Source organism: Eptatretus burgeri, chromosome 13 (assembly GCF_056783735.1).
Source record: "Eptatretus burgeri isolate ZD-2024b chromosome 13, Ebu_testis_v1, whole genome shotgun sequence".
Taxonomy (NCBI): Eukaryota; Metazoa; Chordata; class Myxini; order Myxiniformes; family Myxinidae; genus Eptatretus; species Eptatretus burgeri.
This window is the reverse complement of record NC_140973.1, coordinates 41,564,746-41,591,011: the sequence shown is the minus strand read 5'-3', so window position 1 is coordinate 41,591,011 and position 26,266 is coordinate 41,564,746. Positions and strand designations below refer to the sequence as shown.

At 46.6% G+C, this 26,266-nt stretch overlaps 2 protein-coding genes and 1 long non-coding RNA gene across 10 annotated transcripts in view; 1 reads left to right on the top strand and 2 right to left on the bottom strand.

Moving 5' to 3' along the window:
* The window catches only part of LOC147014292 (enhancer of polycomb homolog 1-like), a 115,657-nt gene that overhangs the window by 8,657 nt on the left and 80,734 nt on the right, over positions 1 to 26,266 (top strand). For 6 of the 8 annotated variants that reach the window (XM_085852174.1, XM_085852170.1, XM_085852173.1 and 3 more), the window contains exons 2-3: positions 19,512 to 19,635; positions 22,973 to 23,137. The exons of 1 other annotated variant lie outside the window; for it this stretch is intronic. The gene's annotated coding sequence lies outside the window, so the exon portion shown is untranslated. The remainder of the gene's footprint in view (positions 1 to 19,511; positions 19,636 to 22,972; positions 23,138 to 26,266) is intronic. One more of the 8 variants, XM_085852171.1, reaches the window with a different exon arrangement.
* LOC147014293 (uncharacterized) overlaps positions 1 to 26,266 on the bottom strand; it is a 54,425-nt gene that overhangs the window by 13,935 nt on the left and 14,224 nt on the right. The window lies entirely within an intron of this gene.
* LOC147014294 (uncharacterized) lies at positions 14,352 to 16,810 on the bottom strand (the record flags this gene model as incomplete). Its single annotated transcript, XM_085851389.1, has 1 exon — positions 14,352 to 16,810. A coding segment is annotated over one exon (663 nt), but the record flags the coding sequence as incomplete, so codon positions are not given.

Sequence of the window (26,266 nt, the reverse complement as noted above, 5' to 3'; positions counted from 1 at the left end):
TTTCCCCCCTCTCCCTCTCTTTCCCCTCTCTCTCTTTTTCCCCTCTCTCCCTCTCTTTCCCCTCTCTCCCTCTCTTTCCCTCTCTCCCTCTCTTTCCCCTCTCTCCCTCTCTTTCCCCTCTCTCCCTCTCTTTCCCCTCTCTCCCTCTCTTTCCCTCTCTCCCTCTCGTTCCCCTCCCTCCCTCTCTTTCCCCTCTCTCCCTCTCTTTCCCCTCTCTCCCTCACTTGCCCCTCTCTCCCTCTCTATCCCCTCTCTCTCTCTTTCCCCTCTCTCTCTCTCTTTCCCCTCTCTCCCTCTCTTTCCCCTCTCTCTCTCTCTTCCCTCTCTCTCTCTCTTTCCCCTCTCTCTCTCTTTCCCCTCTCTCTCTCTCTCTTTCCCCTCTCTCTCTCTCTTCCCTCTCTCTCTCTCTTTCCCCTCTCTCTCCCCTCTCTCTCTCTTTCCCCTCTCTCTCTCTCTCTCTCTCTCTCTCCCTCTCTCTCTCTCTTTCCCTCTCTCTCTCCCCTCTCTCTCTCTCTCCCTCTCCCTCTCTCTCTCTCTTTCCCCTCTCTCTCTCTGCCCCTCTCCCTCTCTCTCTGCCCCTCTCCCTCTCTCTCTTTGCCCTCCTCTCTCTCTCTCTCTTTGCCCCTCTCCCTCTCTCTCTCTTTGCCCCTCTCCCTCTCTCTTTGCCACTCTCCCTCTCTCTCTCTTTGCCCCTCTCCCTCTCTCTCTCTTTGCCCCTCTCCCTCTCTCTTTCTACCCCTCTCCCTCTCTCTCTCTCTCTCTTTCCCCTCTCCCTCTCTCTCTCTTTGCCACTCTCCCTCTCTCTCTCTTTGCCCCTCTCCCTCTCTCTCTCTTTGCCCCTCTCCCTCTCTCTTTCTACCCCTCTCCCTCTCTCTTTCTGCCCCTCTCCCTCTATCTTTCTGCCCCTCTCCCTCTCTCTCTCTTTGCCCCTCTCCCTCTCTCTTTCTGCCCCTCTCCCTCTCTCTCTCTCTCTTTCCCCTCTCCCTCTCTCCTCTCTTTCCCCCCTCTCTCTCTCTTTCCCCTCCCTCTCTCTCTCTTTCTCTCTTTCTCTCTTTCCCCTTTCTCTCTTTCCCCTCTCTCTCTCTTTCTCCTCTCTCTCTTTCCCCTCTCTCTCGTTCCTTCCAAGGTGTGTGTGCATGTTTTCCTTGTGATGTCATTGTGCCTGCCTCAGTGTTCTGCTCCCACGCCCTTGTGAAATTGATGCGATAAACTGGTTTATTTAATTAATGTGGTTTTCATACATCACAGGCATGATGGCCCAAATAGCCTCCTCCTATTATTTATCCTTGTTCACAAACAAGTAAGAATGACAAATGCAAACATGATCAACTGCAAATGTCTGTAGTTTATATGTTCAAAGTTCTATTGATATTGGAGTGTATATATATGTGTATATATATATATATATATATATATATATATATATATATATATATATATATATATATATATATATATATATATATATATATATATATATATATATATATATATATATATATATATATATATATCTTTTTTCTCTTTTTTTAATTTTTTTTGTTAATTTCTCTTTACCTGCGCCATCAAAGGTGGACTGAGGTTTTGTTTTCACCCCCGTCTGTTTGTCTGTCTGTCTTTGTGATCAAGATATCTCAAAACGTGATGGATGGATTCAGACGAAACCTGGTGGACAAGGTTTGGTGTGACAAGGACTAATTGATTTGATTTTAGTGAAGATGCAGATCTGGATCTACATCCTGGAATTTTAAAAGTGATTCTTCACCATTGAAAGATGGGGCCAAAAATGGTACTTGGCGTGATATTGCAAAAAGTTGTGGACAGATTATGACAAAACTTGGTGGATGAGTTGGGTGGTGACGAGACCAAGCCGATGAGATTTTTGTTCAGGTCCGGATGCTGATCCAGCCTATCGGTGGCATACAAAACGTAAACTGTTCAGCCTGGCAGAGGTATGAACTCCACCGAGTGCCTTTCTAGTTTGTTATGTTTTGGTAATTGCTGCTCATCCAGCAGATACAGTGTTGCAAGTCGGACAGTTTCTAATTTTTGTGTGGAATTGAGGGAGAGAGACCTGGGGTATAATGTTGTCTTCGGCATTGAACGAGGTGGAGGGGGTGATGAAGAGTTGATAGATGTGACTGTGAATGAGTGGACAGGGCATACAAAAGTCTTCCTTGTTTGAATAAATTATTTTGGTTGATTGTCATTTGCTGTAAGATAGCAAACATCTTGCACTGGATTCAGAGGGATCACAGTTCCATTTTGACTCCCCATCTTGATACTGTCCACCTTTCGACGGTCACGTCCATTGGAGTTTATGTCTTCCTTGGAAGTTGGACACTCGTATAAGCAAACTGACTCATTTCTGATTGTCTGTGCCAATACATGTGTCGGTGAGAATTGGTGAGAGATTGGCTGTGCCAGTGTCTTGATGAAGTTGAGTTGCATTTCTCCAGCACACTCCTCGATTAAACCCTGATAAATTTCAGACATGGTAGCTCTGAGCTGGCATGTTTATCTTTGAGTTGTCTTATTTGGGTTTGTTCCCTGGCCTGATTAATTATAAACTGTCATCCTGATGCATCAATGAGTACAGTATTCCATCCTTCGGAGGGAATAAGCTCGCTTTGCAATCTGCCAACATGTGCTTGTACTTTTAAAAGAGTAGGTCATTGTGTGCTTGTACCCATGCCAAGTTTGAAATTCCTTCCTTAGTTGAGGGCTGCTTCTCTCATTGAAAGCACACTGTGATAAAGTCTTGACATATCCAGGATAAATTCTCAGCTTTGGACATCGTTACGTGACAACGGCGATGTTGTTCCTCACTGGGTTATGGGAATAATAATTTGATTAGTTTTCTCTCCTATAATGCATTAGTCATTTTTTAGCTGTACACTTGAGTTCTATTGGTTTACAGAATACTCTGTCCATACCATGAAGATTGTTCAATGCTCATTTGTGCCTATTTCCAACACTCTGATCATTCCCATTCAATCATCTCCTAAACAATCTCCTTTGCCCCACCATTTTGATTTGTGTTTAAGGTTGAGGCCCTTTATACATTTGTGAAACAGAATTTGCCGTACATGGATACACAGGCTAAGTGAAGGCTGCCTCACTTGTATTAATTTGATTACGGCTTGGATCATGTGCACTGATTATGGTTGAGAGAGTAGTGATCTCGGAGTGAGAACGATAAAGTAAATTCAGGTGCAGTAGAACCTCTTTTACCTGGAAACGCCCATTATCATCCGGGGAGGAAAAACAAATCATAGCCTCTCACCCGTGATCGATTGTCCAGAAAATTGTGCGTCGTTCTGGTAGTTGCCTTGGCACATGCGTCCCTATTATGGGACACATAGGATATTGTACCTATTATAGGTATCGTGTCCCTATTATGGCATGTTCTTCTTTCCCGATACAAGCTTTATTGTTGTTTTTACTTGACTAACAATTACGTGCCAATAATACAAACAACACATTGCTTTATAATACAGTAGAGTATATTTATTTACAGAACTGTACATGTATATAATATCTGTGTTTGTTTACTCTTAACTCGGGGGACCAATTTGGTTTTGTAACACAACATACATTCACCGTAAATATCATTTACTCACTACATTTTTGGTCCCGACCATTCCAGATAAGAGGTTCTGCTACACTTAAAATCTGTTGAAAAGTTGAAATTAGATTATTTGTTAATTCATAAAAATTAAAGAAGCTTATCCTCTCCGAGGGGTAAATGACGTGCACAGAGAGTCTCCCATCGTGCGAGCATTCACATGACTCATGCATGCAGATCGGATTCCATCCTTAAAATAGTAATCTGATCAAAAAAAAAATCCAAAATCGATCACTTACGATTGAAAAAACAAAATACATTAAACTTAATGGGATAACAAAGTCATGGATTACAAGAAGTTGAATTTACTTTCCATTATATGTGCTGCTTGGAGTTGACCTTGAAGATAAATTAACAGAAGTCAACTCGTACTTTGTTTAGAAGATTGGGGATTAAACTTGGTTAGATTATTATCATCTCGATCGGTAGATCACCGATTAAACAAATGAGTGATTCATCTCTCTTATTCTTACTTATCTGAGAATGTTTACTTCCTTACAGGGTAGTGCCACTTGCTAGAAAATGTTATCAAGCTGGTCAGTTGTATTGTTACGAATCTGGAAGCCATGGGCACTCAACATACAGGTCCTATCGAACAATTATATCGGGAAAGCATGAGTCACATTTGCTATACGGCGGCCGTACTCCCCCCCCCCCCCTGAATTGACAGAAAAGTGCGGCAGCCGCAGAGTTTCTGAGGTGGCCTCAGGGTGGCCCTACGCCGTATGGCTATCTTTTACAGGCCATAGGGGTCTCCGTGGAATTAAAGCGCGGAGTTATAACTTTTTTTCATTTCTAGGTTGGCCGTAGCAATTCGACATGACGTAGCTGTGTTCCACATCGACCGTATGTAGGGCGTACGGTGGGCTTGCGTTATTCGTGCGTTTTCCGTAGGCTCTTATCAATGAAAAATGAATTTTGCCAACCCCTAAAACAATTACGGCGGCCTCACTATTTCCACGTTCGCCTTAGGGCCCCCCTGCGGTCGCCTTGCGGGCACCTTGAGGCTACCTTGCGTCTGCCTTGAAAATTCTATGGCCGCCGCAGGGATGCCCTGAGGTCACCGTGCGACATCAAATCAAAGACCGTACGGCACCCCCACGTTTTCGGTCTCCACAATTTCTAAATACCCCGTGCGGCTACCCAAAAAATAAAAACGTGTGACTGTGGAAATACTGCGGCCGCCCTATAATTGCTAGTGGCCGTAGATTTTTTTAGACCCTACGGCCGCCGAGCCAAATGTGACTGAAGCATAAGTATGTGTTTTTAGTTAGGGTCCCCGTCACTCGTTTAATGGGTGAATAAATGTACATGTGCTGTGAGTTACTTTGATAGTCAGGGTTTTCTTTTATTTTTACACCACCAATATCAACTCCAACAACGCCAGCATCACCCTCACCTTCACCTTGCCCTGGCCGACGCCATGGTGGGCGAAGTTCAAGGAGGAGCCTCGCGGCGGCCCTCGAACCAATCAGCGTGCTACGAGTGAGGTGGCCGCCGCTCAGCCAATCAGACCCCGTGATGGTGAGAAAGGCGGACCACGTGACGTCACCACGCCCCCGGGCCAATCGACGGACTTGCGCTCGTTTTGGCCAATAACAGGGCGACAAGCGATTCTGCGTGCCAAAACCGTCCAGTGAGGGAGAGCGGGGAGAGTGGAGGTGTCCCCTCCCCCGCCTGGAGAAGGGTGAATAAGGTTGCGGCGCGATCGGACGAGAGAGATCCTTCCTCCACAAGAACCGCAAGTCGGTTGCGTGCTGTCTATCTGCCGGTGAACGAGAGAGTTTTTGAGATAGTTGATGACCATCGAGCAGGCAAGGTTGTGGTCAATCTGACGGGCAGGTTGAACAAGCGTGGAGTTATCAGCCCTCGCTTTGACGTTAAACTCAAAGACTTGGAGAAGTGGCATAGAAACCTCCTGCCTTCTCGACAGTTTGGGATACAGAGGAGAGTTTTGGTTGCCGGGACGAGCGCTGAAGGGAGCTCTGGATTCTGCTCGCGTCTCGCTGCCGCCTGGTTCGTCTGCTCGTGTCAGCCAAACCACACGAGGTGGACAGGTCCATGTCCTTCTGGGAATCTGTGTGTGTGTCTGTCGGTGGGCCTGTCTTGTAAGTAGGAACTGTTTAAGTGTGTTTTGCTGTACATACTTGCATCTCTATAGTCGGATAACTCTGCTTCTTGCATGCTCCCCCCTTTCCCCCATTATAAATAAATACATTTGTTAAATGTATCAGCTCATTTTTGTGCTGCTTTTATTGGCTTAGCATGGCGCGTGTTTGTGAATTACAAAGGCTGTTGCCGCTGTAAATGTACATTTGGACCGGCGGGACTTCGGCAACCATCCGCTCAGGTTGCGTACGGGTCGGGCACGCTAACGGCTCGACTCGTACGAGTGCCGTCGAGGGTGTGAATACTCGGTAACTCGCCACGTGGATCTCGAGGTATTTTGAAGATTGGCAAATAACCCCGTACCACGTGGAGGAATTATTGACGATTCACGGTCCGGTAAGGGACCCGTACCCTCAGAGTCTTCCGAAAGGTACGATCTAGATTCCGGGTGTTCAGTAGAGTCGACCCTACCGCTCCACCTAGCGATTGTGCTCGCAGCCGATACCTGGCTCCGCAACAGTATTACTTAAGGTTGTGGAGTAGCGGCTGAAATGCGAATCCTATCCAGGTTCCTCCTGATGACTCCACCTTGGCGCTTTACTTCTTCAGGTTCCTTACTTGGTCTTCAGTTTCATTATGTTTGCACTATATCCTGATGCTGTGTGCACTGTGCTTCCCCGCTGACGGATCTCTGGTAGCTTGTATCTGTTGCTGCGTTTGGATCTGGGGAGTAACTGCTGAAATCAATCCTTCCGGGTTATTCCCGAAATCTTTGTTCCTTGTTCCTTTCACACTTCTTTCTGCTTTTTTTTCCCCAATTTCTCTTTATTCATTCTAATTCTTGCTTTTTCTTTTCTTTCATCTCCTTTACTCTCTATTCCTCTTTCGTTATCTATCTGTCGAAGAAGTGAATTCTTGCGGAAAGTTTTCTTTGAGGCTCACTTGACTACAATTGGATGGGTTTGAGGGTTGTGGAGTATTGGCTGAAACCCAAATCCTATCCAGGTTCCTCCTGGTGACTCAATCTTTGCTCTTTACTTCTTCGGGTTCCTTCTTGATCTTCCATTTCATAAAATAAGGAAGACTCTCAATTCAATCACCCACCAATTAAAACTCAATAATTTAAAGAGGCCCTTTTAAAGTTTTAGCTAAAGCTTCTACTGCATGGCATAGGGTAATAAAACCAGCATCCATTTGCTTGTGCTACCTTACAGTACATTTGAATCGGTGAGAGTGAGATCGAAGCGTTCAGGAACTCGTGACAACAAATATGTGAACACAATATCATGCAAAAAGACATTTGTTTACCTGCAAAGAATGATCCTGATGGACTGTGGAGATTGAGCTCAAGCTATTATTGAGAACGGCGATGAATGCATCAATAGACAGAGCCTTGAACCACACACTTACTTCCTGTCCACTGACCCTTATCATCTAAATAGCTTGAGCTGCACTTTCAGCACATTCCATTATTGGAATGTGTAAGCATATGGAATTGCTAAAATGGATAAGAGGAACCTGGGTCAAAAAAAAAAACCCCACTAAGTTTTGATCAGTTTCCATGTGACGGAGAACCAGTGTTTTATTTGAGGTGGGCCTGCTTGGTTAAAAACCATTTTCAACTTTTTTAGCTCATTAGAAATAACCTGCGCATAAGGTGAAGCATCACCTCCACCGTCCAGCTGCTGAGGAGGTCGCGTGACCTATCAAACCATGTCATTGTGGGGGTTGGGGAGGGGGGGTGACTATTTCCTTCTCTCGAGTTTACCATCATTTGTTGTGGACTTTACAGATTGTTTTTTGAGTAGGATATGACAACACATTGTGTGTCTTTGAAAATAGTATGATGGAATATAAAATAGAGTTCATAGAGCACCTTACCCCAAGCACGATCTATATTTCTTACAAGTCGCGACTGTCTGAATCTCGATATTCCCTGATGCTGAGAACATGAGCGGCAAATTTGATTGGTTGATGATAATAATTGGAACCATTCTCTGTACAGTGTGTCGGTGCTGCGGAATCAGTTTCCTGGGCTATTGGGCACAATCCTGGACGGGTCGCCACTCCGACGCAGGATACTTGAATGGCTCAATTATCCCAGCAATCTGGTACTCAATTTGCTGACCTCGGAAGGATGGCAGGCTGAGTCAATCCCCTGGTGTATTAATTCAGCAACCAACGGGGCTTGAACTCAGGACCCTAGGATCCCAAGCCGCCACCCTAACCGCTAAGCCAACACCAGGCTTTTGATTGGTTGAGATAGCATAGAATGAGTAACATTTTGTCCAAGTACTGCAAAACTGAAGGTTTTTGGAAGTGTCATCAAGGCAATTTGTGTTCTTCAATGTTCATGCAGATAATTCAATTGAAATACAGTATATTTAAAGTTTTAAAGACTGTAAGAGAAAAAAAAAATTCTCAGAAGTTTGCCACTGTTGATGTATTGTCTTTTACACCACCTTATCTAACACGTTACTTTAGTTATTCATGCCGGTTGTTTGTGTCCTTTTATGATGTTCTTAAATCCAGTGAGTTTCCTGTTTGAAATTATTTTCAATTTTGTTTGACTACATTACCAAACAGGAAGACAGAGTCAAAAATATTACTTTACTGCTCTCTGTGCATGCACGCTCGAGACGACATTCCATACAATTTGCTAAATTTAGAGCCAAAGTACTGCTAAACTGTACGTTAGTGTTCCGATTCATGTTGTACAATGCTCAAAATATTGTTACGGCTGTGGAAATTCGCATTACACCATAAAGGGTCCTCAGATGAGATATATCGGTAAGTTCATGTGTAGTTAGCCCAAACCCGTTGTATAGAGGGAATATATGTGATCCATTCGGGCTGCGACGCTTCAGTTAGCCGTTTTTCTTTGGCTATTGTTAATTTGGTGCAAGAACAACGAACGTCGCCACAACCAACATCTCACGATCACGCCATTCACTACACGATGCCACCTTCCACAACTACGCTACCACATCTTTGCCACTCGCCATTCAACGATCACCGTGCGGGCGCGTGCAAGAACAAAAACCAACAACGCCTGTGGGGTTTTCCCACCTAATTTCCCCGCCTGATGCTTCCGCCTGAATCCCCCCCACCACGCTTGGTGTGAAGAGGAGGAGTGCGGCAGCTCGCTCCCGATTGGTGGATGCACAGCGTGAGGCGGTTGGAGTGGGGGCACGCCCCCCTTCGAGAGCTTTCTGGAAACACCTCGAAGGGAGGTGGAGACAGAAATGGGGTGGGGCAACGGGGCGGAGCCGGCCCCTACAAAAGGCATGGGCATGGAGAGGCTCGTGTGCGAGGAGGCTCTTGGTTCGTTCAAGCGATTGACAAAAGGCGTGGACGTGAAGGTCGACGAGAACGTCGTTCCCTTTCCTGTTCCCTTGTCCCTGAATGGGGAATTGTGGAGAGTTGTGGTGATCGTCCCTGGTCGGAGGTTCTGTTTGTTCGTCCGAGCTGTCGAGCGGACCACACGAGCGACGCGTGGCACGAGCTCGCGGACCACGCCGGAGGGACTTGGAGTTATGGTCGCCAAGGACTCGACGCGCTCAGGGAAGTCGCGACTTCCATTTCTTTTGGGTTTTGTGTAAATGTGTGTGTGGCGCCAGTCTTGAAAAGTAGAACTGTTTAAGTGTTGTAATAATTATACTCGGTTGTCGCTCTGCATTGTGTCCTTGCTTTTATATGTGCATTACTGTATGGCTGTGAATACGTGCTTGTCCAATTGTTTCCCGTCTCGCTGCATCCTTTCCTTTGTTGAATCTCCATCTTGCATCACGTAAGGGATTAATAGTGGGTTTTAAAACACCCGGTAATTAATCGGAACCGTCAAGGCCGACGATAACTCCGCTCGGTTATCCCTGTAATACGGAACGAACCGCTTAAGCGATTCGTGTCGAGAGTCGGCCTGTGGCATGGTCCCATCCCTCGGCAGATTACCTGCGCAGGTACTTAGGTGTATCGACATTCGGCGATTCACTCTATTTCGCGCGGGTAGACTGCGGACTGGGTGGTGGTGGTGGGGTTAAACCCCCACCCGTGACTGGTTTCTGGCGGTAGTCCCAGGAGGGTCACGACTGAATTGTCCGTCCAGTGGGCGACGCGGTCGCGATTCGAGTTACGCGGCTGATCGCACGCCGGCGGGCGTGAATTCGCAACAATATAATATTCAATTTAAACTAAGTACTTCATCGTAGACTGACAATATGTAGAAATACAGTGTTGAACATGAACCTCTCAATCCTCTACAATTAATATCTCCCATCTACTTCATTAAATTTCGGAATGTTTTGTATTCTCCCGTTCTGAATGTGATTATTTTTCACACTGAAACAGCCGTGTTTCATCCTCCTGTGGAATGAAAGCCTGACAGCAAAAGAACAAACGGTCGTACTGTGCTGCACTGCATTAAAGTACAGATACTGTGCTGCAGTCTCATAGCTATAACGAGAACAAACAAAAGTGATTCTCACAAATCAAATTACCTCTGGAACATGCAGGGTGTCCACCAATTTCCTTTTCAAAATCAAACCTTAATAATAAAAAGAATGAAATGGAAACAATGGTTCGGTTTACTGCATGTGAAATATCGTTTCTGAAAGTTTTTTATTGATTTTATTAATTATTTTATTTATTTTTTGTTTCTTGGTTTCTCGTGTGACACATTTACTGCATATGGCATTATCCAGTTTACCTGGGAGCAAAACCCCATGAGACCTCTCTGTCCCGATGCTTTGGACCGTATCGCTGAGTTGAGAAGATGCTTTAGTGAAAATGAGGGATTTGGGGAGGGGGCTCATGGCCTCCTTTCAGAGGAGATATGGTTAGGTTAGCCCTGATGCATCGTACACAATTTGGCTCATATTGGTCGGGTAGTTTGTAAGGAGATGTTTTAGTCAAATGTTGACTCGGGTGGTCCTTATTCCTCAACTTCGGATTTTCTAAGCTCCAACCCCCGGGATTCATTGGAATGTCGAGAAAACTCTCCTGGCGAAGTTTTTTTATTTTTTTTTTTCCAATCGGACAACATTTTACCCCCCCCTCCCCCCTCATCGACCTTGAAGTTTCACCCTGATAAAAAAAATTGAAAGAGGGCAGTGAGAAGAACGAGTAATACATATTACACATTACACAAACACACATATCGACATATCACATCAAAAGAGACGATTGGACATTACAGGAGCGTTTTAAAGTTCAGCAAAGATCGATACGTCGTCGTCCTTGTGGTGTATTGGCCTGCGGGGGCAGAGCACAATGCGGGGAGCGTTGTGGAGGCGTGGAGGAGTGGTTTTGGAGGTCACGTGCCTGCAAGGGATAAAGGTGTTCGCGCCGCCTGAGGCGTTGTGTAGTCTGTAGTAGTGTGCATCCGGACGGGCAATAAACAGTGTTCGACAATCCTCACGACTATCCGAGTCCCGCTGCCCTCCGGACATTACAGTGGCGACGAGTCTGTTTCGGATCGGCGTGTGCGAAGTGGTTGGGTTACGTCGGTATTGACTTGGAGTCTTTGGCCGGGGCGATTGGATCGCTGCAGCGAGTAACTCAGCGCAACTCGCGCGGTTCGAGTTCAACACCGGGAGAGGGTCCCAGGGAAGCGCATCGCGAGTTTCGCGCGCACGGCTTCAGTGCGGGTCGAGTCCTGCAGCCTGACGTCCCGCCGGCGCCTGTGAGTCACGTTGAGTGGACGACGGCCGCGCTCAGAGTTCGTTTTATTTCTGCTTTGCAAGCCTTGGGAATGGTTTCTGCGAGGCCACGGCTAAAGGACGAGGACATGAGGTTCAGCTCAGACGCGGCGTCGGCTGTCGCACAAGCTCTGAGGAATGTCCGGGGTCTCTGGTCGGTGCGCAGCAGATGATCCGGGGGTCAGCGCGATGTTCCAGGCACACACAGCCGCACGCACGGTCTTCGGCGCGGGTCGTGACTGAGTGTTGCAATGCAGTCAGTCGGATGGTGGTCTGAGCACTCGGGGACGTCTACGGTGTGTGTGCCGAGAGTCAGTGCCCATCATAACGGTCATGGATGGCGGTGTGCGAAGCGACCCCTACGTCCCGGGTCGAGACCTACTGCCAGTACGGTGTTTTGTGCATGGCGTACACTTTTACGCCCCGGGTCGAGTCTTGCAGCCTGGGCCTAGCGATCCCGGCGACCCGGAGCAGGAGATGCTGCCGATGTTGAACCTGTTTTCAATTGGTCCGAAGGTGACAAGACCAATGACAGTGGAGGTCGAGATGATCGGGGCGCTGATCGTGTTTCGAGTTGAGTCTGTTCGTGCACTCCCCAGTCTCCGTCTTTTTAGGGCTACCCTCGCGTTGCACACGTATACCGGTGAAGCGCTACCGGCGGTTGGCAGGGCACACGTCTTTGTCGCCCATCAAGGTCAGCAGGTTGCGCTCTCGCGGTTCGTGGTGTGAGGGGAGGGGCCAGGCACGGGGGAGGGGGAGGAGTTTCCTGTTTCGGAGTTCGTACCTCCAGGTGCACGTGTGCCTCCTTCGGGGCACGTACCTCGGTTTGGGCCCGGGCCTCCCTCGAGACCCGAGGGCGAGGTTCCGGCGACGGGGGCCACGACGATGCAGTATGGGCTGCCTTTCATTGCTTCCTGCGACGATGATGTACGGTTCTGGAGCAACGGGAGCCATGCCAGCGGCGATGAGCTCTCGCGCTTCGGCTGCGCTCATGATACAGTGCGCACCCGTGTCGTTCAGGCGATTTCAGCGGGGGATTGGAGCGAGCCAGTCGCGTTCAAGAAGTTCGCGGACCGCGACCATCGACGACAAGCAGGTCATCGCAACGTCGCGACTACAACCAAGAGACGGACACGCGATGTGATTCATGGGTTGCTGATTGTTGCGTATTTGATTTTCTTTGCTCGAGTGATGCAATTTAGTGTTGTTAAAATAAATGCCGACAGTTCGCGTGTGAGAATAATATGTTTGGCTGGGATCAATCGATGGGATGTCCGATATGATCGATGTGATGTGAAGGGCTTGGGGGCGATCGTAGTGAATAAAGAGGTCTGGCCGATCTCCAGCTGCGAGGGCAGCCCACGGTTCGCTACCCTGTCATGTGTGGGGATTATGCTGGGAGGATGCGCTGTACGTGAGGGGAAGGTTGCATTGGAGCAGACAATGTTTTTGTTGTTGTATGACACTGATATGTCTCCAGGCTGCGCTGACCTCCGTGTGGATGTGCATGGTTTTCTCGTTTGGGTTGGATGCGCGGTTTTGGTGTGCGGCTCGGAGATCGGCTCAGAGCTGGGGCTGGTTCGCTGTTCAGCGTTACCCCCACCCCTGGTTTCGCCAAGGTCAGACGTGCCTGGCGCCCTGGGGTGCAAATCTCTGTTCTCGCCAAGGCCGTTCGGACGTGCATTGAGATCTCGGCTGGTTGTGATGCGTGGGTTTGTATGGGATTGATGGTGCGCCCAGCCGACGGCGCTGTTCAGCGTCACCGCCCATCCCTGAGATGGCCAAGGTCAGACGGGCTTGGCGCCGGGCAGCACAAACCTCTGTTCTCGCCAAGGTCGGCTGCGCTGGCGCCACGGGGCTTCCAGGCTCAGAATGTTTATCTAATTCGGGTCTGTCTGGGGGAGATGTACCGCCTTGTCGACCGGGGGCGTTTGATGGTGCCGGGGGAGGTTCGCTCGGGAGATCATCGCAACCTCGCCGGAGGGCGTGTAAGCATGAGCCGCCTGGGCCGCTTCTGCTGCGTAGTGATGCTGTGCTTCCCAACTTGCTTCTTGATATCTTTAATGCGGTCAGGGTTTTGTGGGTTCGTCGTGCAACTCAGTTTCCAAGCACCTGTCATTGCTTTGAAATTCAACTCGCTCACGTCAACACGTTATATGGTGTGATGGGGTAGAGGGCTGAGTTATGGGCCGGGTGACACCAACGGCATTAGGGTTGCGGGTAGCAGATGAAGCACGGTTCCTTTTGTGCCGTCTCGTCTGGGTTTTGGTGCACGGACGCCTGATTAATGCCAATTTTGGCTCTGGTTGTTTTCTGTGTGGTGGTGCCTATGCTTTTTGATTATCATCGTTTTTGTACCTCTGCTTTTATGTCATAGTATTCTGTACTGAATATGCTTATTATGATGGTCATTTTATAATCATAGTTTTAGGTGGGAGGAGTGTGGTGTATTGGACTGCGGGGGCAGGGCACAATGCGGGGAGCGTTGTGGAGGCGTGGATGAGTGGTTTTGGAGGTCACATGCCTGCAAGGGATAAAGGTGTTCGCGCCGCCTGAGGCGTTGTGTAGTCTGTAGTTGTGTGCATCCGGACGGGCAATAAACAGTGTTCGACAATCCTCACGACTATCCGAGTCCCGCTGTCCTCCGGACATTACAGTTCTAATGTCAGCCGCCCCGAGAAACTGAGGCTAAACTTCAAGGTCAATGAGGGAGAGGTAAATGTTGTTGGAATTTGAAATAAAAACACCAGAAAGTTTTCTCGACTATTCCAACGAATTCCGGGGGTTGGAGCTTAAAATAAATGAATTCGAAAACTTACCCCCTCACGAAGGACCACCCTAATACACACATATATATATATATATATATATATATATATATATATATATATATATATATACACACATACACACACGTATATTGTTGCTAATTCGCACCCGCCGGTGTGCGATCGGCCGCTCGACTCGAATGGCGGCCGCCTCGCCCACTGGAACGGACAATTCAGTCGTGATCTTCTCGGAACAACGCCGGGAGCTAGTCAAGGGTGGGGGTTTAACCTCACCACGATCGTGCCAATTGCCCACTCGCGCAGGATAGGGTTGCTCGCCAAATTCGATCTACCTAAGTACCTGCGCGAATGGTCGACCGGGCGACCGTACTACGCCACAGGCCGACTCCGGACACAAACCGCTTAAGCAGTCCGTTCCGTGCTACAGTGATAACCGAGCGATGTTATCGTCGGCCTTGACGGTTCCGATTAATTACCGGGATATTGAACCCACTACGAACCCCTTACGTGATGCAAGATGGAGGGTCAATAAAAAAGGAAAAGAGACGAAGCAGAGTGGGAACAGTTCAACAAGCAAGCATTTTTATTCACACACACACACACACACACACACACACACACACACACACACACACACACACACACACACACACACACACACACACACACACACACACACAGACAAGCACGTATCCACAGCCATACAGTCAAAATGCACATAAAAAGCAAAGGAAGAGTTTAAAGCGAATACGCGTACACACGGCAACACTTAAACAGTTCTACTTGAACTGTTTCGCGGCTCTCGGCCGGCGAACCCTCTCCGGCACTCCCCGTCTGGGCACGCAGGTCAACCTCAACTGGCACTGCCGCGTCTCCCGTCTGTGCCTTCGTGACAGGGCCGCTCGCCAAGCTGCAGGCGCAGAACCTCTTCACTCGACGAGACAAGCAGACCGGAAGCCTCGAAAACCAGACTCTCGAACCAACTCTCGACCAACCCAAGACCAACCGATCTAAGGTCCATCCTGTCCGCCTTTTGTAGCGCGGGGCTCCGCCCTTCGCTCCACCCCGTTTTCGGCTCCATCTTCCTTCGAGCTTCTTGGAGAAGCCTCTCGAAGGGGGGCGTGTCCTCTCGCTCTCCCTCCACCCCGCCCCGTGCGGGGGCCGGGGGAGTCAGTCTTGGCTCAGAGCCAGGGAATTATTCCCCCAAAAAGAGGCCCCCACCTTTTCTCACCTTTGACCCCCGGCTCGGATCGCACCTCCCCCACACCGAGTGCGGAGAACTCAAACGGGAGAAACAGGAGGGAAAAGCCCACCGATCATCGTTGTAGGTTTTTGTTTGTTCCTCCGCGGAGATCGTAACCGCACGGGCCCTGATGAATGGCGAGTAGCGTAGATGGTGGAGGTGGCGTGGTTGTAGTGTGGTTGGTGCTGTGGTGGGGATGGTGTGGTTTTTGAGATGCTGTTTGTTTGAAATAAAAGATAGAGAAAGAAAAACGACTAACTCAAAGCGTCGCAGCCCGGATGGATCACATAAATTCCCTCTATACAACGGGTTTGGGCTAACTACACATGTACCTATGGAGATATCTCACCTGAGGGCCCTTTATGGTGTAATGTGAATTTCCACAGCCGTAACAATATATTGTTACGAATTTGGAATTCGATTGCACACAACACACAGGTTCCTTTCGTCAGCTATGTCGATAAGTGCTTGTTTCCTAGATAGGTCACCTTCCATTGTTTAAATGTTTAGAAATCGATTAGATGCGCTGCGGATCGATTTAATTGTTAGGGTGCGAACAATGGAGATGTCCCTCCCCCTCTTCTGCGAAGAGGAAGAAGAGCCCTTCCATCCCGTGATTCATGACGTCAAAAATTCCCTCCCACCTGTGGTTGAGCGGGGGGATGGATCACGAGGGCATGAGTCACGCCGGGGGAGGGGGCAGAGAAGGATGAAGAGGAGATCCTTTTTCTTTGCTCAGGTTCGTTGGGGTTGTTCGGTAGAGCTTCGGCTCAAGCTGCTGGAAGGATAAGAAGAGATCCTCAAGTTGGTTCGTGTTTGGGGGGTTGTTCAGTAGAGCTTCAGTTTCTGCTTGGGTGGACTTGTTCAGCAGAGCTTCGGGTCCTGCTTGGCTCGGTAGGTTTTTTGGAGAGCTGCTTTGTTTTTGAAGAAAGTTTAGCCGGTTGCTCGGCTCGAGCTGCGATGGTTTCTTCTTCTTCTTCTTCTTCTTCTTCTTCTTCTTCTTCTTCTTCTTCTTTTTCTTTTTCTTTTTCTTTTTCTTTTTCTTTTTCTTTTTCTTTTTCTTTTTCTTTTTCTTTTTTTCTTCTTTTTCTTCTTTTTTCTTCTTTTTCTTCTTTTTCTTCTTTTTCTTCTTTTTCTTCTCTTTCTTCTCTTTCTTCTCTTTCTTCTCTTTCTTCTCTTTCTTCTCTTTCTTCTCTTTCTTCTCTTTCTTCTCTTTCTTCTCTTTCTTCTCTTTCTTCTCTTTCTTCTCTTTCTTCTCTTTCTTCTCTTTCTTCTCTTTCTTCTCTTTCTTCTCTTTCTTCTCTTTCTTTCTTCTCTTTCTTTCTTCTCTTTCTTTCTTCTCTTTCTTTCTTCTCTTTCTTTCTTCTCTTTCTTTCTTCTCTTTCTTTCTTCTCTTTCTTTCTTCTCTTTCTTTCTTCTCTTTCTTTCTTCTCTTTCTTTCTTCTCTTTCTTTCTTCTCTTTCTTTCTTCTCTTTCTTTCTTCTCTTTCTTTCTTCTCTTTCTTTCTTCTCTTTCTTTCTTCTCTTTCTTTCTTCTCTTTCTTTCTTCTCTTTCTTTCTTCTCTTTCTTTCTTCTCTTTCTTTCTTCTCTTTCTTTCTTCTCTTTCTTTCTTCTCTTTCTTTCTTCTCTTTCTTTCTTCTCTTTCTTTCTTCTCTTTCTTTCTTCTCTTTCTTTCTTCTCTTTCTTTCTTCTCTTTCTTTCTTCTCTTTCTTTCTTATCTTTCTTTCTTCTCTTTCTTTCTTCTCTTTCTTTCTTCTCTTTCTTTCTTCTCTTTCTTTCTTCTCTTTCTTTCTTCTCTTTCTTTCTTCTCTTTCTTTCTTCTCTTTCTTTCTTCTCTTTCTTTCTTCTCTTTCTTTCTTCTCTTTCTTTCTTCTCTTTCTTTCTTCTCTTTCTTTCTTCTCTTTCTTTCTTTCTTTCTTTATTTCTTTCTTTTTTTCTTTCTTTCTTTATTTCTTTCTTTATTTCTTTCTTTCTTTCTTTATTTCTTTTTTTCTTTTTTTTTTTTTTTTTTTTTTTTTTCCCTGCTTGCTGCGACTCATCGACCTCATCTTTGGAGGTGGTTCCTCGGGGAAGCGACGCATCGACGGGAAGGATCGGTGCCTCGTCTCGCCAGCTCGGGAAGGATCGCGGCTCACGGCGATTGGATCCAGCTCGCTGGAGCCCGGGTCCGAACAACTTGAAGACCACACGAGGTGGAAATGTTCGAGATAGGCTCTGGGTTTCAGCTCACCTGTCCTCCGAGCTGGAGCCCGTTATTAAAGACCCCAGCCACCATTTCTTGGGTGTGTGTGCGCGTACGTGTGCCCGTGGGCCCATGTCTACTAAGTAGTAAAAACTGTTAAGTGATTGTGTAGAACGGTTGTAGTTCTCCTGTCATGCGTGTTGGCCTTGTATAATTGCATACGTGCATGCCTGCTTACGTACTTTATTACAATAAATGTCCTTGTGTGAATGTAAACCTGTTCGTTGCGTCCTCTTCCCTTAATTGAGCTGCCATCTTGCTCTCGGAATATAGTTTGTTTTAAATAGCCGGTAAAGTGATCGGGTCCAACGGGACTGCACGATAATACACCGCTCGGTTATCCCAAAAGGAAGCGAGCTGCTTAAGCGGCTCGTGCCCCAGCGGTCCCGTTGAGGTAGTCTCTCGGTAGTCTGCCCGCGCGAATAATTAGGTATATTGACAATTCGGCGATTGACCCTGTCGCGCGCCGGTGGAATATTGACTAGGCTGTGGTGTGCTTAAAAACACACCCGTGGCTGGTTTCCGGCCTTGATCCGGAAAGCAGTGACTGGATTGTCCGCTCGGTGGGCGAAGCGACTGCTATTGGTTAGACGCGGCCGTTCGGATGCCGGCGGGCGGAAATCTACAACAATACACACACACACACACACACACACACACACACACACACACACACACACACACACACACACACACACACACACACACACACACACACACACACACACACACACACACATATATATATATATATATCAGGGTGAAGCCTGGTGTTGGCTTAGTGGTTAGGGTGGTGGCTTGGGATCCCAGGGTCCTGAGTTCAAGCCCCGTTGGGCCACTGAATTAATACACCAGGGGGTTGACTCAGCCTGTCATCCTTCTGAGGTCGGCGAAATGAGTACCAGTGTACTGGTCCCGGTGTATGCCCCGGTAAGAATAGGTGTACCATATCCCTGTGTGTCGTAAGAGGCGACCAGGGTTGGCGTCAGGAAGGGCATCCGGCCATAAAACATTGCCTCAAGAAAAAGCCCAACCCCTGCACAGCAGGGAAAAATGGCTGTAAAAACGGTTTCTCATATATGATGGGTGGTCCTTCGTTCGGGGGTAAATTTTCGAATACATTTATTTTAAGCTCCAACCCCCGGAATTCGTTGGAATAGTCGAGAAAACTCTTCTGGTGTTTTTATTTCAAATTCCAACAACATTTACCTCTCCCTCATCGACCTTGAAGTTTAGCCTCAGTTTCTCGGGGCGGCTGACATTAGAACGACGACTTATCGACCTGTGCTGAACTTTAAAACGCTCCTGTAATGTCCAATCGTCTCTTTTGATGTGATACTCGATCTGTGTGTTTGTGTATTACTCGTTCTTCTCACCGCCCCCCCCCCCCCTAACAATTTTTTTTTTCAGGTTGAAACTTCAGGCTCGATGAGGGAGGGGTAAATGTTGTCCGATTGGAAAAAATAAAGAATAAAAAAAAAGTTCACCAGGAGAGTTTTCTCGACTATTCCAATGAATCCTGGGGGGTTGGAGCTTAGAAAATCCGAAGTTGAGGAATAAGGACCACCCTAATGTTGACGGACGTACGTACATACTGACGGCTGGACACCGGGACCCACTCTATGAGCTTATTTTGGAGAAATAACCTAAAAATAATAAAAAATATATTTTAATTTTTTATTTTTTTAGTTGATGTTGAATGCTAGACTGTTTGGAACTAAGTGCAAGATATCCAAAGTACACTGTTTTCATGGTATGATACTACATGCATCATGGAACTATAAAATTGTCTGTACCTTCTCAGATGGTATTCCAACAAGTCTGCATCAACTGGAATTCCCAAGTCTCAAACCCGCATGTATATGAAGTTATTGATTCCTACTACATCTGTACAAGTTTGACCTTTGACCACAGTGATGTATTCACAGGTAGGTACAGAGCCACCAATCAATTAACATTGTTGCATTACCATGAGTTACATGTTCCACGCATTTTCTTAAACAGTATAAAAGGGGTGTATTGCTGTTTCCTTGCACTACTTTTGCTAATGATATCATCGACACCCCGATGTGTTTGGTCATGCAGACCGTTTTTTTTTTGTTTTTTTTTTGTATACCTTGGTCGAGGCTCGTATGAGAGCTAACACACAACTCACAGCAAGGAGGCATGAAACAAGAGGGGCGGGAGTGGAAGGGACAAAACAGTGGGGAACAGACACATTAGGTGAACTGTGGAAGGGAGAGGGATGGGGATGGGACGGGGAACATGGCGAAGAGAAGATGGACATTACAGGGACTTTCAGGAAGGAAAGCAGGGGAATTGAAGGAAGTGGGCTTGGGTGGATTATCGGGGGTAGAAAAGATCGAGGATTTGGATGGGGGAAGATAAGAGGTGGTGGTGAACAGCTGTTTTGAAAGCCTGGAGGGAAGAATGGGAAAGAATAGAGTGAGGAAGTTTATTCCAAAGGAGGGAAAAAAGAGGAATGAAAGAGTGAAGATGAGCAGTGATTCGTGATTGGTAGTTTTACCAGAATGGGGTTGTTGGCGGACCTTGAGCGCCCTGTGGAAATGTGGTGGGGACAAATCGTAAAGAGAGCAGGGGGGGCAAGGCTGGAGAGGAGTCGGTAGAAGACAGAAAGACCACCGACCAACCTGCGGTGATTGAGTGAGAGGCCCAAAGACTCAGCTTCATTGCGGGAGATGCCGATGATCTTAAATGCCCTGGTTTCGACAGCGTGAAGCTGAGAAAGGTGGGAGGCAGAAGCACCAGCCCAGAGGGGAGAGCAGTACTCCATCAGGCTACTGACAAAAGCTTTGTAAGTGGTCAGGAGCTCAAGAGGGCCGAGGAAGGACTTTGCACGACGGAGGATTCCCAGTCGGCGACTGGCTTTTGAGGCGAGGTTGGAAATGTGACTTTCCCAGGAAAGGTCATGGCAGATAGTGAGACCCAGAAGCTTGAAAGAAAAGACTTCTTCCAGAGGATTGTTAAGAAAGTGGATGGGGGTGTTTTCTAAACGGTCCTTTCGAAGAGACATGGTGAGAGTGTGAGATTTGTCTGGATTGAAAGACATGTTCCACGTGTTGGACCAGTTTGTGATTTTATCCAGATCTGCAGTGAGCGAAGAAGCTGCTGCTTGCCGGTCTGAGGGCTGACAGATGGTACGGCAGAGGGTGGAGTCGTCGGCAAAGAGAAATAGAGGATTTTCTAGAGAGTCCGAGAGATCATTGATGAAAACCAGAAAAAGAACAGGGCCCAGAACGCTGCCTTGATTAACTCCAGCCTGCACAGGAAGAGGGGATGAAAGAACTCCATTTAGGGCCACACGTTGACTGCGACAGGAGAGGAAGTCTGCGAGCTATGAGTGAGATGGCCTTGAATACCATGGGAAGAGAGTTTGGTGAGTAGTGCAGGGTGCCAGACTGTGTCAAAAGCACGTGATATGTCCAGGTATACGGCTCGGATTTCCTGTCTGGCATTGAGGACCTCCATCCATTGATGGGAGAGCAGAAGCAGCATATCCAGGGTAGAGTGACCTTGTCTGAAACCAAATTGATGATTGGAAATCAAGCCATTGGAGAAGAGGAAGGATTTCATGTCTGAAGCGATGATGGATTCCATAACCTTGCTGATGATTGGGAGAAGGCTGATTGGTCTGTAGTTACAGGGATCTGTTTTTGCACCTTTTTTATGCAGGGCAGTGATGTTAGCAGATTTCCAAGCAGATGGCAGATGACCTTGGGCAAATGAGAGGGTGAATAGAACAGAGAGAGGGTGAGCAAGAGCAGAAGAGCAGGCTTTGAGGACACGTGGGCTGATGCCGTCTGGACCGGTTGCAGAATCTGACTCGAGGTTTGAAAGCAAGCTCTCCACCTTGCCAGGAGAAAAGGATACAGAGTCCAGGGACAGTTGGGTGCGACTGGGTAAAGTGGGTAGAGATAGTGATGGGTTTAGGACACAAGCTTTATCTGCAAACACCGAGTTTAGACATTCAGCTTTATCACGTGTGGAATCAGCAGTGCAGCCATTTGAGGTAAGGGAGGGGATGGAGGGGGAACATACACCAGAAACAGATTTGATTAAACGCCACCAGGATTTTGAGGAGGGAGAGAGGTTTGAGAATTCAGACTTGAGATGGGAAAGATGTTGTTTTCTGGCTCTCCTGAGGGTAGATACACACTCGTTCCGAGCTTTGTGGAAAGAACTGAGATTGCCCTCAGTTGGGTTTGCTTTCCATGAGGCAAAGGCAAGTTGTTTCAGGACAACTGCCTCGCCACAAGCTTCAGTAAACCAAGGGCGGGAGGAAGGGTAGGACAACTGAACACGAGAGGGGATAAATCTGTGCATGAGGGAGAGCAAGTTTCTTTGAAAGAATTCCCAGGATGAGTTGATGTTTGAGAAAGTAGTGATAGGAGACCAGTCTGTAAGTTTGATGGCTGCTCGGAGACCCTGCCAGTCGGCTTGAGTGAAATGCCAGACTCGACGGCGGTGAGGTGGTTCTCTGATAACAGCCAGAGAGATGTCCACTTTGACAAGGACGTGGTCAGAAGAACCGATTGGAGCGAAGGAAGAGCAGCAGATATTGTCAGGGAAATTTGTCAAAATCAGATCCAGAAGAGATGGAGTACCATTGGTTGAGATCCGGGTCGGGAAGTTGACCGATTGAGTCAGTCCCAATGAGTCGCAGAAAGCTTTTGCTGAGGTGCCATGGCAGGTGAGAGAGGTACCCACACCTAGCCAACTGGTGTGATGACAATTGAACTCACCACATAAGAGGAAGAGAGAGTTTGGATGAGAAGATAGAAGATGGTCCATGTTTTCGGATAGTGAGGTGTAGATGGAGTCATCACTGTTCGGTGGACGGTACAGTACACATATAAACATGAGGTGGGAGTGGAGGGAAGCTGAAGCCAGAGGTATTCCTGTCGGTGTGGGGGAGTGAGAGCAGTGCATGGAGAGTGAGGAATAGAGTCTTTGATGAAGAGAGCAACACCTCCACCAGGACGAGGGTCAGGTCTGTCATACCGTAAGAGGGAGTAACCGGGGAGAGATACTTGGGAGTCAGACACGTCTTGGGAGAGGAAAGTTTCTGTTCGGTTTTTAAGTGGAACAGTCTCTCGGGCAGATTTTGCTGCAACAAGAGCACTTTTTTATATCCTCGTTTGTTTGTTAGTTTAAGCTTGGTGTTGGCTTAACTGTTAAGGTGGCTGGCTTAAAATATTAAGGTCTTGAGTTTGAGCCCCTGCTGTGTTGTTAAAATTACACCAGGTGGGTTGACTCAGCCTGTCATCCCTCTGAAGTCGGCTAAATGAGTACCGGCTTACTGGGAAGAATGAGCCATTCGAGTTGCCTGCGTCGGATTGGCGACCCGTCCAGGATGGTGTCCCAAGCCAATGAAAAACTGCTTCGGCAGCGCAATGCATCTGAAGACGTGTAAGGAATGCTTCTTGTTCTTCTTCTTTGTTGTTTTTTTTTTCTCCTCATTGCTGTCTCTTTTCCTTTTTTTTTACATATATATATATATATATATTTTTTTTTTAATTGAAATTATTCTCAGAGACTAAATGAGAATGTACATTACAAGGGGGTGGTTTGATGGGGTTTTGATGTCAGCACAGCAAGTGGCTTAGAAATCACAATTCTAGGATACCTTGTTTCTCACTTTTTAGGTCAGCTCGCTGACCTAATAAAACCGTTCGATGTCCTCAGGTCCGTCCGTCTGTCAATTTTTATGTTTCTATCTCCTCCGAGACGTCTCGGCCGATTGAGTTCTAACTTGACACGATGATAATACTCGTTGCTCTCTATAGATCGTCTGAGCCCTTTTTCGCATTTTCTCCTCGGGATCAAGGTTACAGGGTCATCAAGTGCAAAATGACCGATTGGTCGAATGGCCTATAAGGAAGCATTGGACGGCTATAATGCATAATGGGTTTCATAGGGATTATGAAGAAGATTTAATCCGACCAACGAGTTTCTCGTTACCTCTGTCATCTGGCCCTGTTTGTTGGGTAACACGAGGTCCGCTGACTTCAACACGGCTTCGCTTGGTTATTTTAAGTTCAATTTAAATTCTGTTTTCACTTTTCATCGTCGCTAAGGTTGATTAACACTCGGTTGCATCAAGTATTGTGAAAATTGAGTGTTTATATCCTCTGTCTGTGTGGAATGCATTGCAGCGAGGGGGAGCTTCCATGAGCTTCCATCAGTTTCCATGCTATATCACAAGGCTGTCTTAAGTTCTAGTTGATTTCTGTTTTCACTTTTGGGACTCTCTGGTGTAGCTACATGTTTAATGAAGATAATTTTCGTGCAAATCCACTCAGAAACACACTTTTCATGAGGAAAATATATTGAATTCAAATAACCGTGAGATGCTGGAAGTGACACCACATGCTTTCCCTTTGCTGCTTCACCTGATAACCTGTCCTCTTGAGGGACTGCTTATTCTTAGCGTCTGTGAGATTAATGTTTATATTTTCGATGGTTTCGGGATGTGCTCTACAAGTATCTGAAAGAATTCCGGTGAAAAACGGACGTTTTAAGATTTTGTTAGGGCATTTCATTCGACAGCGAGCTGGCTGGTCACGTGACGCCGCTCAGACGTGCAGGCAGCGAGTGATTGAGCTTCTCGGTGGCCCGAGAGTCCTTTTTAGTTGGGGTCCAGCTCTGTCCTGGATACAGCCATTAAATGCACACACTTACAGTGGAGTATTTATTTCACGGCCATAAACGCAGGTTTGAAAATTGTACAATGATGTTGGGAATGATTCCTAGAATATGGAGATTTTTGCTTTGAGCGGCCTCGCGCATTTATTTTAAATTCAATTTGAATTCTGTTTTCACTTTCTATAGTCGCTAAGGTTGATTAACACTTGGTTGCATCAAGTTTTGTATCCGAGCTGAGCGTCAAACCCGCTCGGGTGTATTATTTTTTATCGCATGGTTTGAAAATACATGTGGTGATAGTAGTTTCTTAATATGGTAGGAGTAGGTGTTTCGTAGTTTATCTGGTCGAATGAAAATTTGGTTTTTGGGATATCCCCTTATATGTTTTCAAATTTGCATTTTGCATCGATTACTGCTTTGTTGGTGATGGCTTTATGGTTAAGGCAAATTGTCTTTGGATCTTGGGGTGATGAGTTCAACTTCCAGCTGTGCCAAAATAATACCAGATGCTTCAGCCTGTCATCCTTTAGAGGTCAGCAAACCGAATACCAGCTTGCTGAGCATTGGGGATTAACAACAGTTGATCGGGGGATAGCAGTGGTGTGACCTCCTATCCAAGCCTTCGGATCATATCTGACTTTGGTCAACACCTTTCCTTTAATAAAAAAAAAAATTATACTTTAACCTTACCTTCGCTTCCCTTAAAGCTTGCTAGAATTTTTCCTTTGCAAGGGTCTGCATTTGTCTATCTTATTTTAATAATCTGGACGTCAACATCACAATGTATGTGAGTTACATGTAGCACGGGCTTTAAGGTTGTATTAAATACATTTTGATATGCACAAGTGTTTATTGTAGATGTTTGTGCTTTGGCATTGTTTAAGGTGTGTACTTGTATGATGTTATTTGGGTTGGAGACGAACACCACTCACAAGAAATCGGACTAGTTGAAGACCATGTCAGAGGTACTTGGGGCCAATCGCCGTGCCTACAGGCGACGCTGCAAGTATGCACACTATTTCACTGCCCTTTGCAACACAACTTCCTTAACATTCTTCATTTAACCCTGCTTACTCGAAGGCACTGAGGCCATTTTTGTTTTCCTTCTAATGATTAATGGAATCCAATGTCAGTTTCGCTTTACTTCACAAGGCGGCGAGCATACTTTGATCAACGTTCTATTGAATCCATCCATTGCTCTATCTCTGTAAAAACCAGCCTCGGTGGTGAAATAGTTTGTGTCCACTCTGCGTCTACGAGGTTGGAATTTCACATCCCGGCCGAATCGTACCAAAGACTTAAAAATATACAGTGCCTTCAGAAAGTATTCACACACATTGACTTTTTCACATTTTGTTGTTGCAACCTGAATTTAAAATGGATTAAATTTAATTTTTTTGTCACCGATCAACACAAAATATCCCATCATGACAAAGTGAAAACATGTTTTTAGCAAATTTTACAAATAAATTAAAAATGAAAAGCTGAAATGTCTTGAGCCAATAAGTTTGCTATGACATTCCAAATTGAGCTCAGGTGCATCCAATTTCCTTTGACCATCCTTGAGATGTCTCTACAACTTGACTGGAATCCACCTGTGTCCAATTCAATTGATTGGACATGATTTAGAAAGCCACACACCTTTGTCTATGAGGTCTCACAGTTGACCGTGCATGTCAGAGCAGCAACTGCCATGAAGTCCAAATAACTGTCCGTAGAACCCCAGTTTAAGTCTGATTTAATATATACAGTAATCCCCCATTTCTCGCGGGGGTTACGTTCCAAACCTCCCTGCGCTAAGTGAAAATCCGCGATGAATGGACGCCTCCCCCAAAAAATTGATTCGTCTGGTCTGGTCGGTTTGGGTTTGAGGTGCCTGAGATCGACTAATCT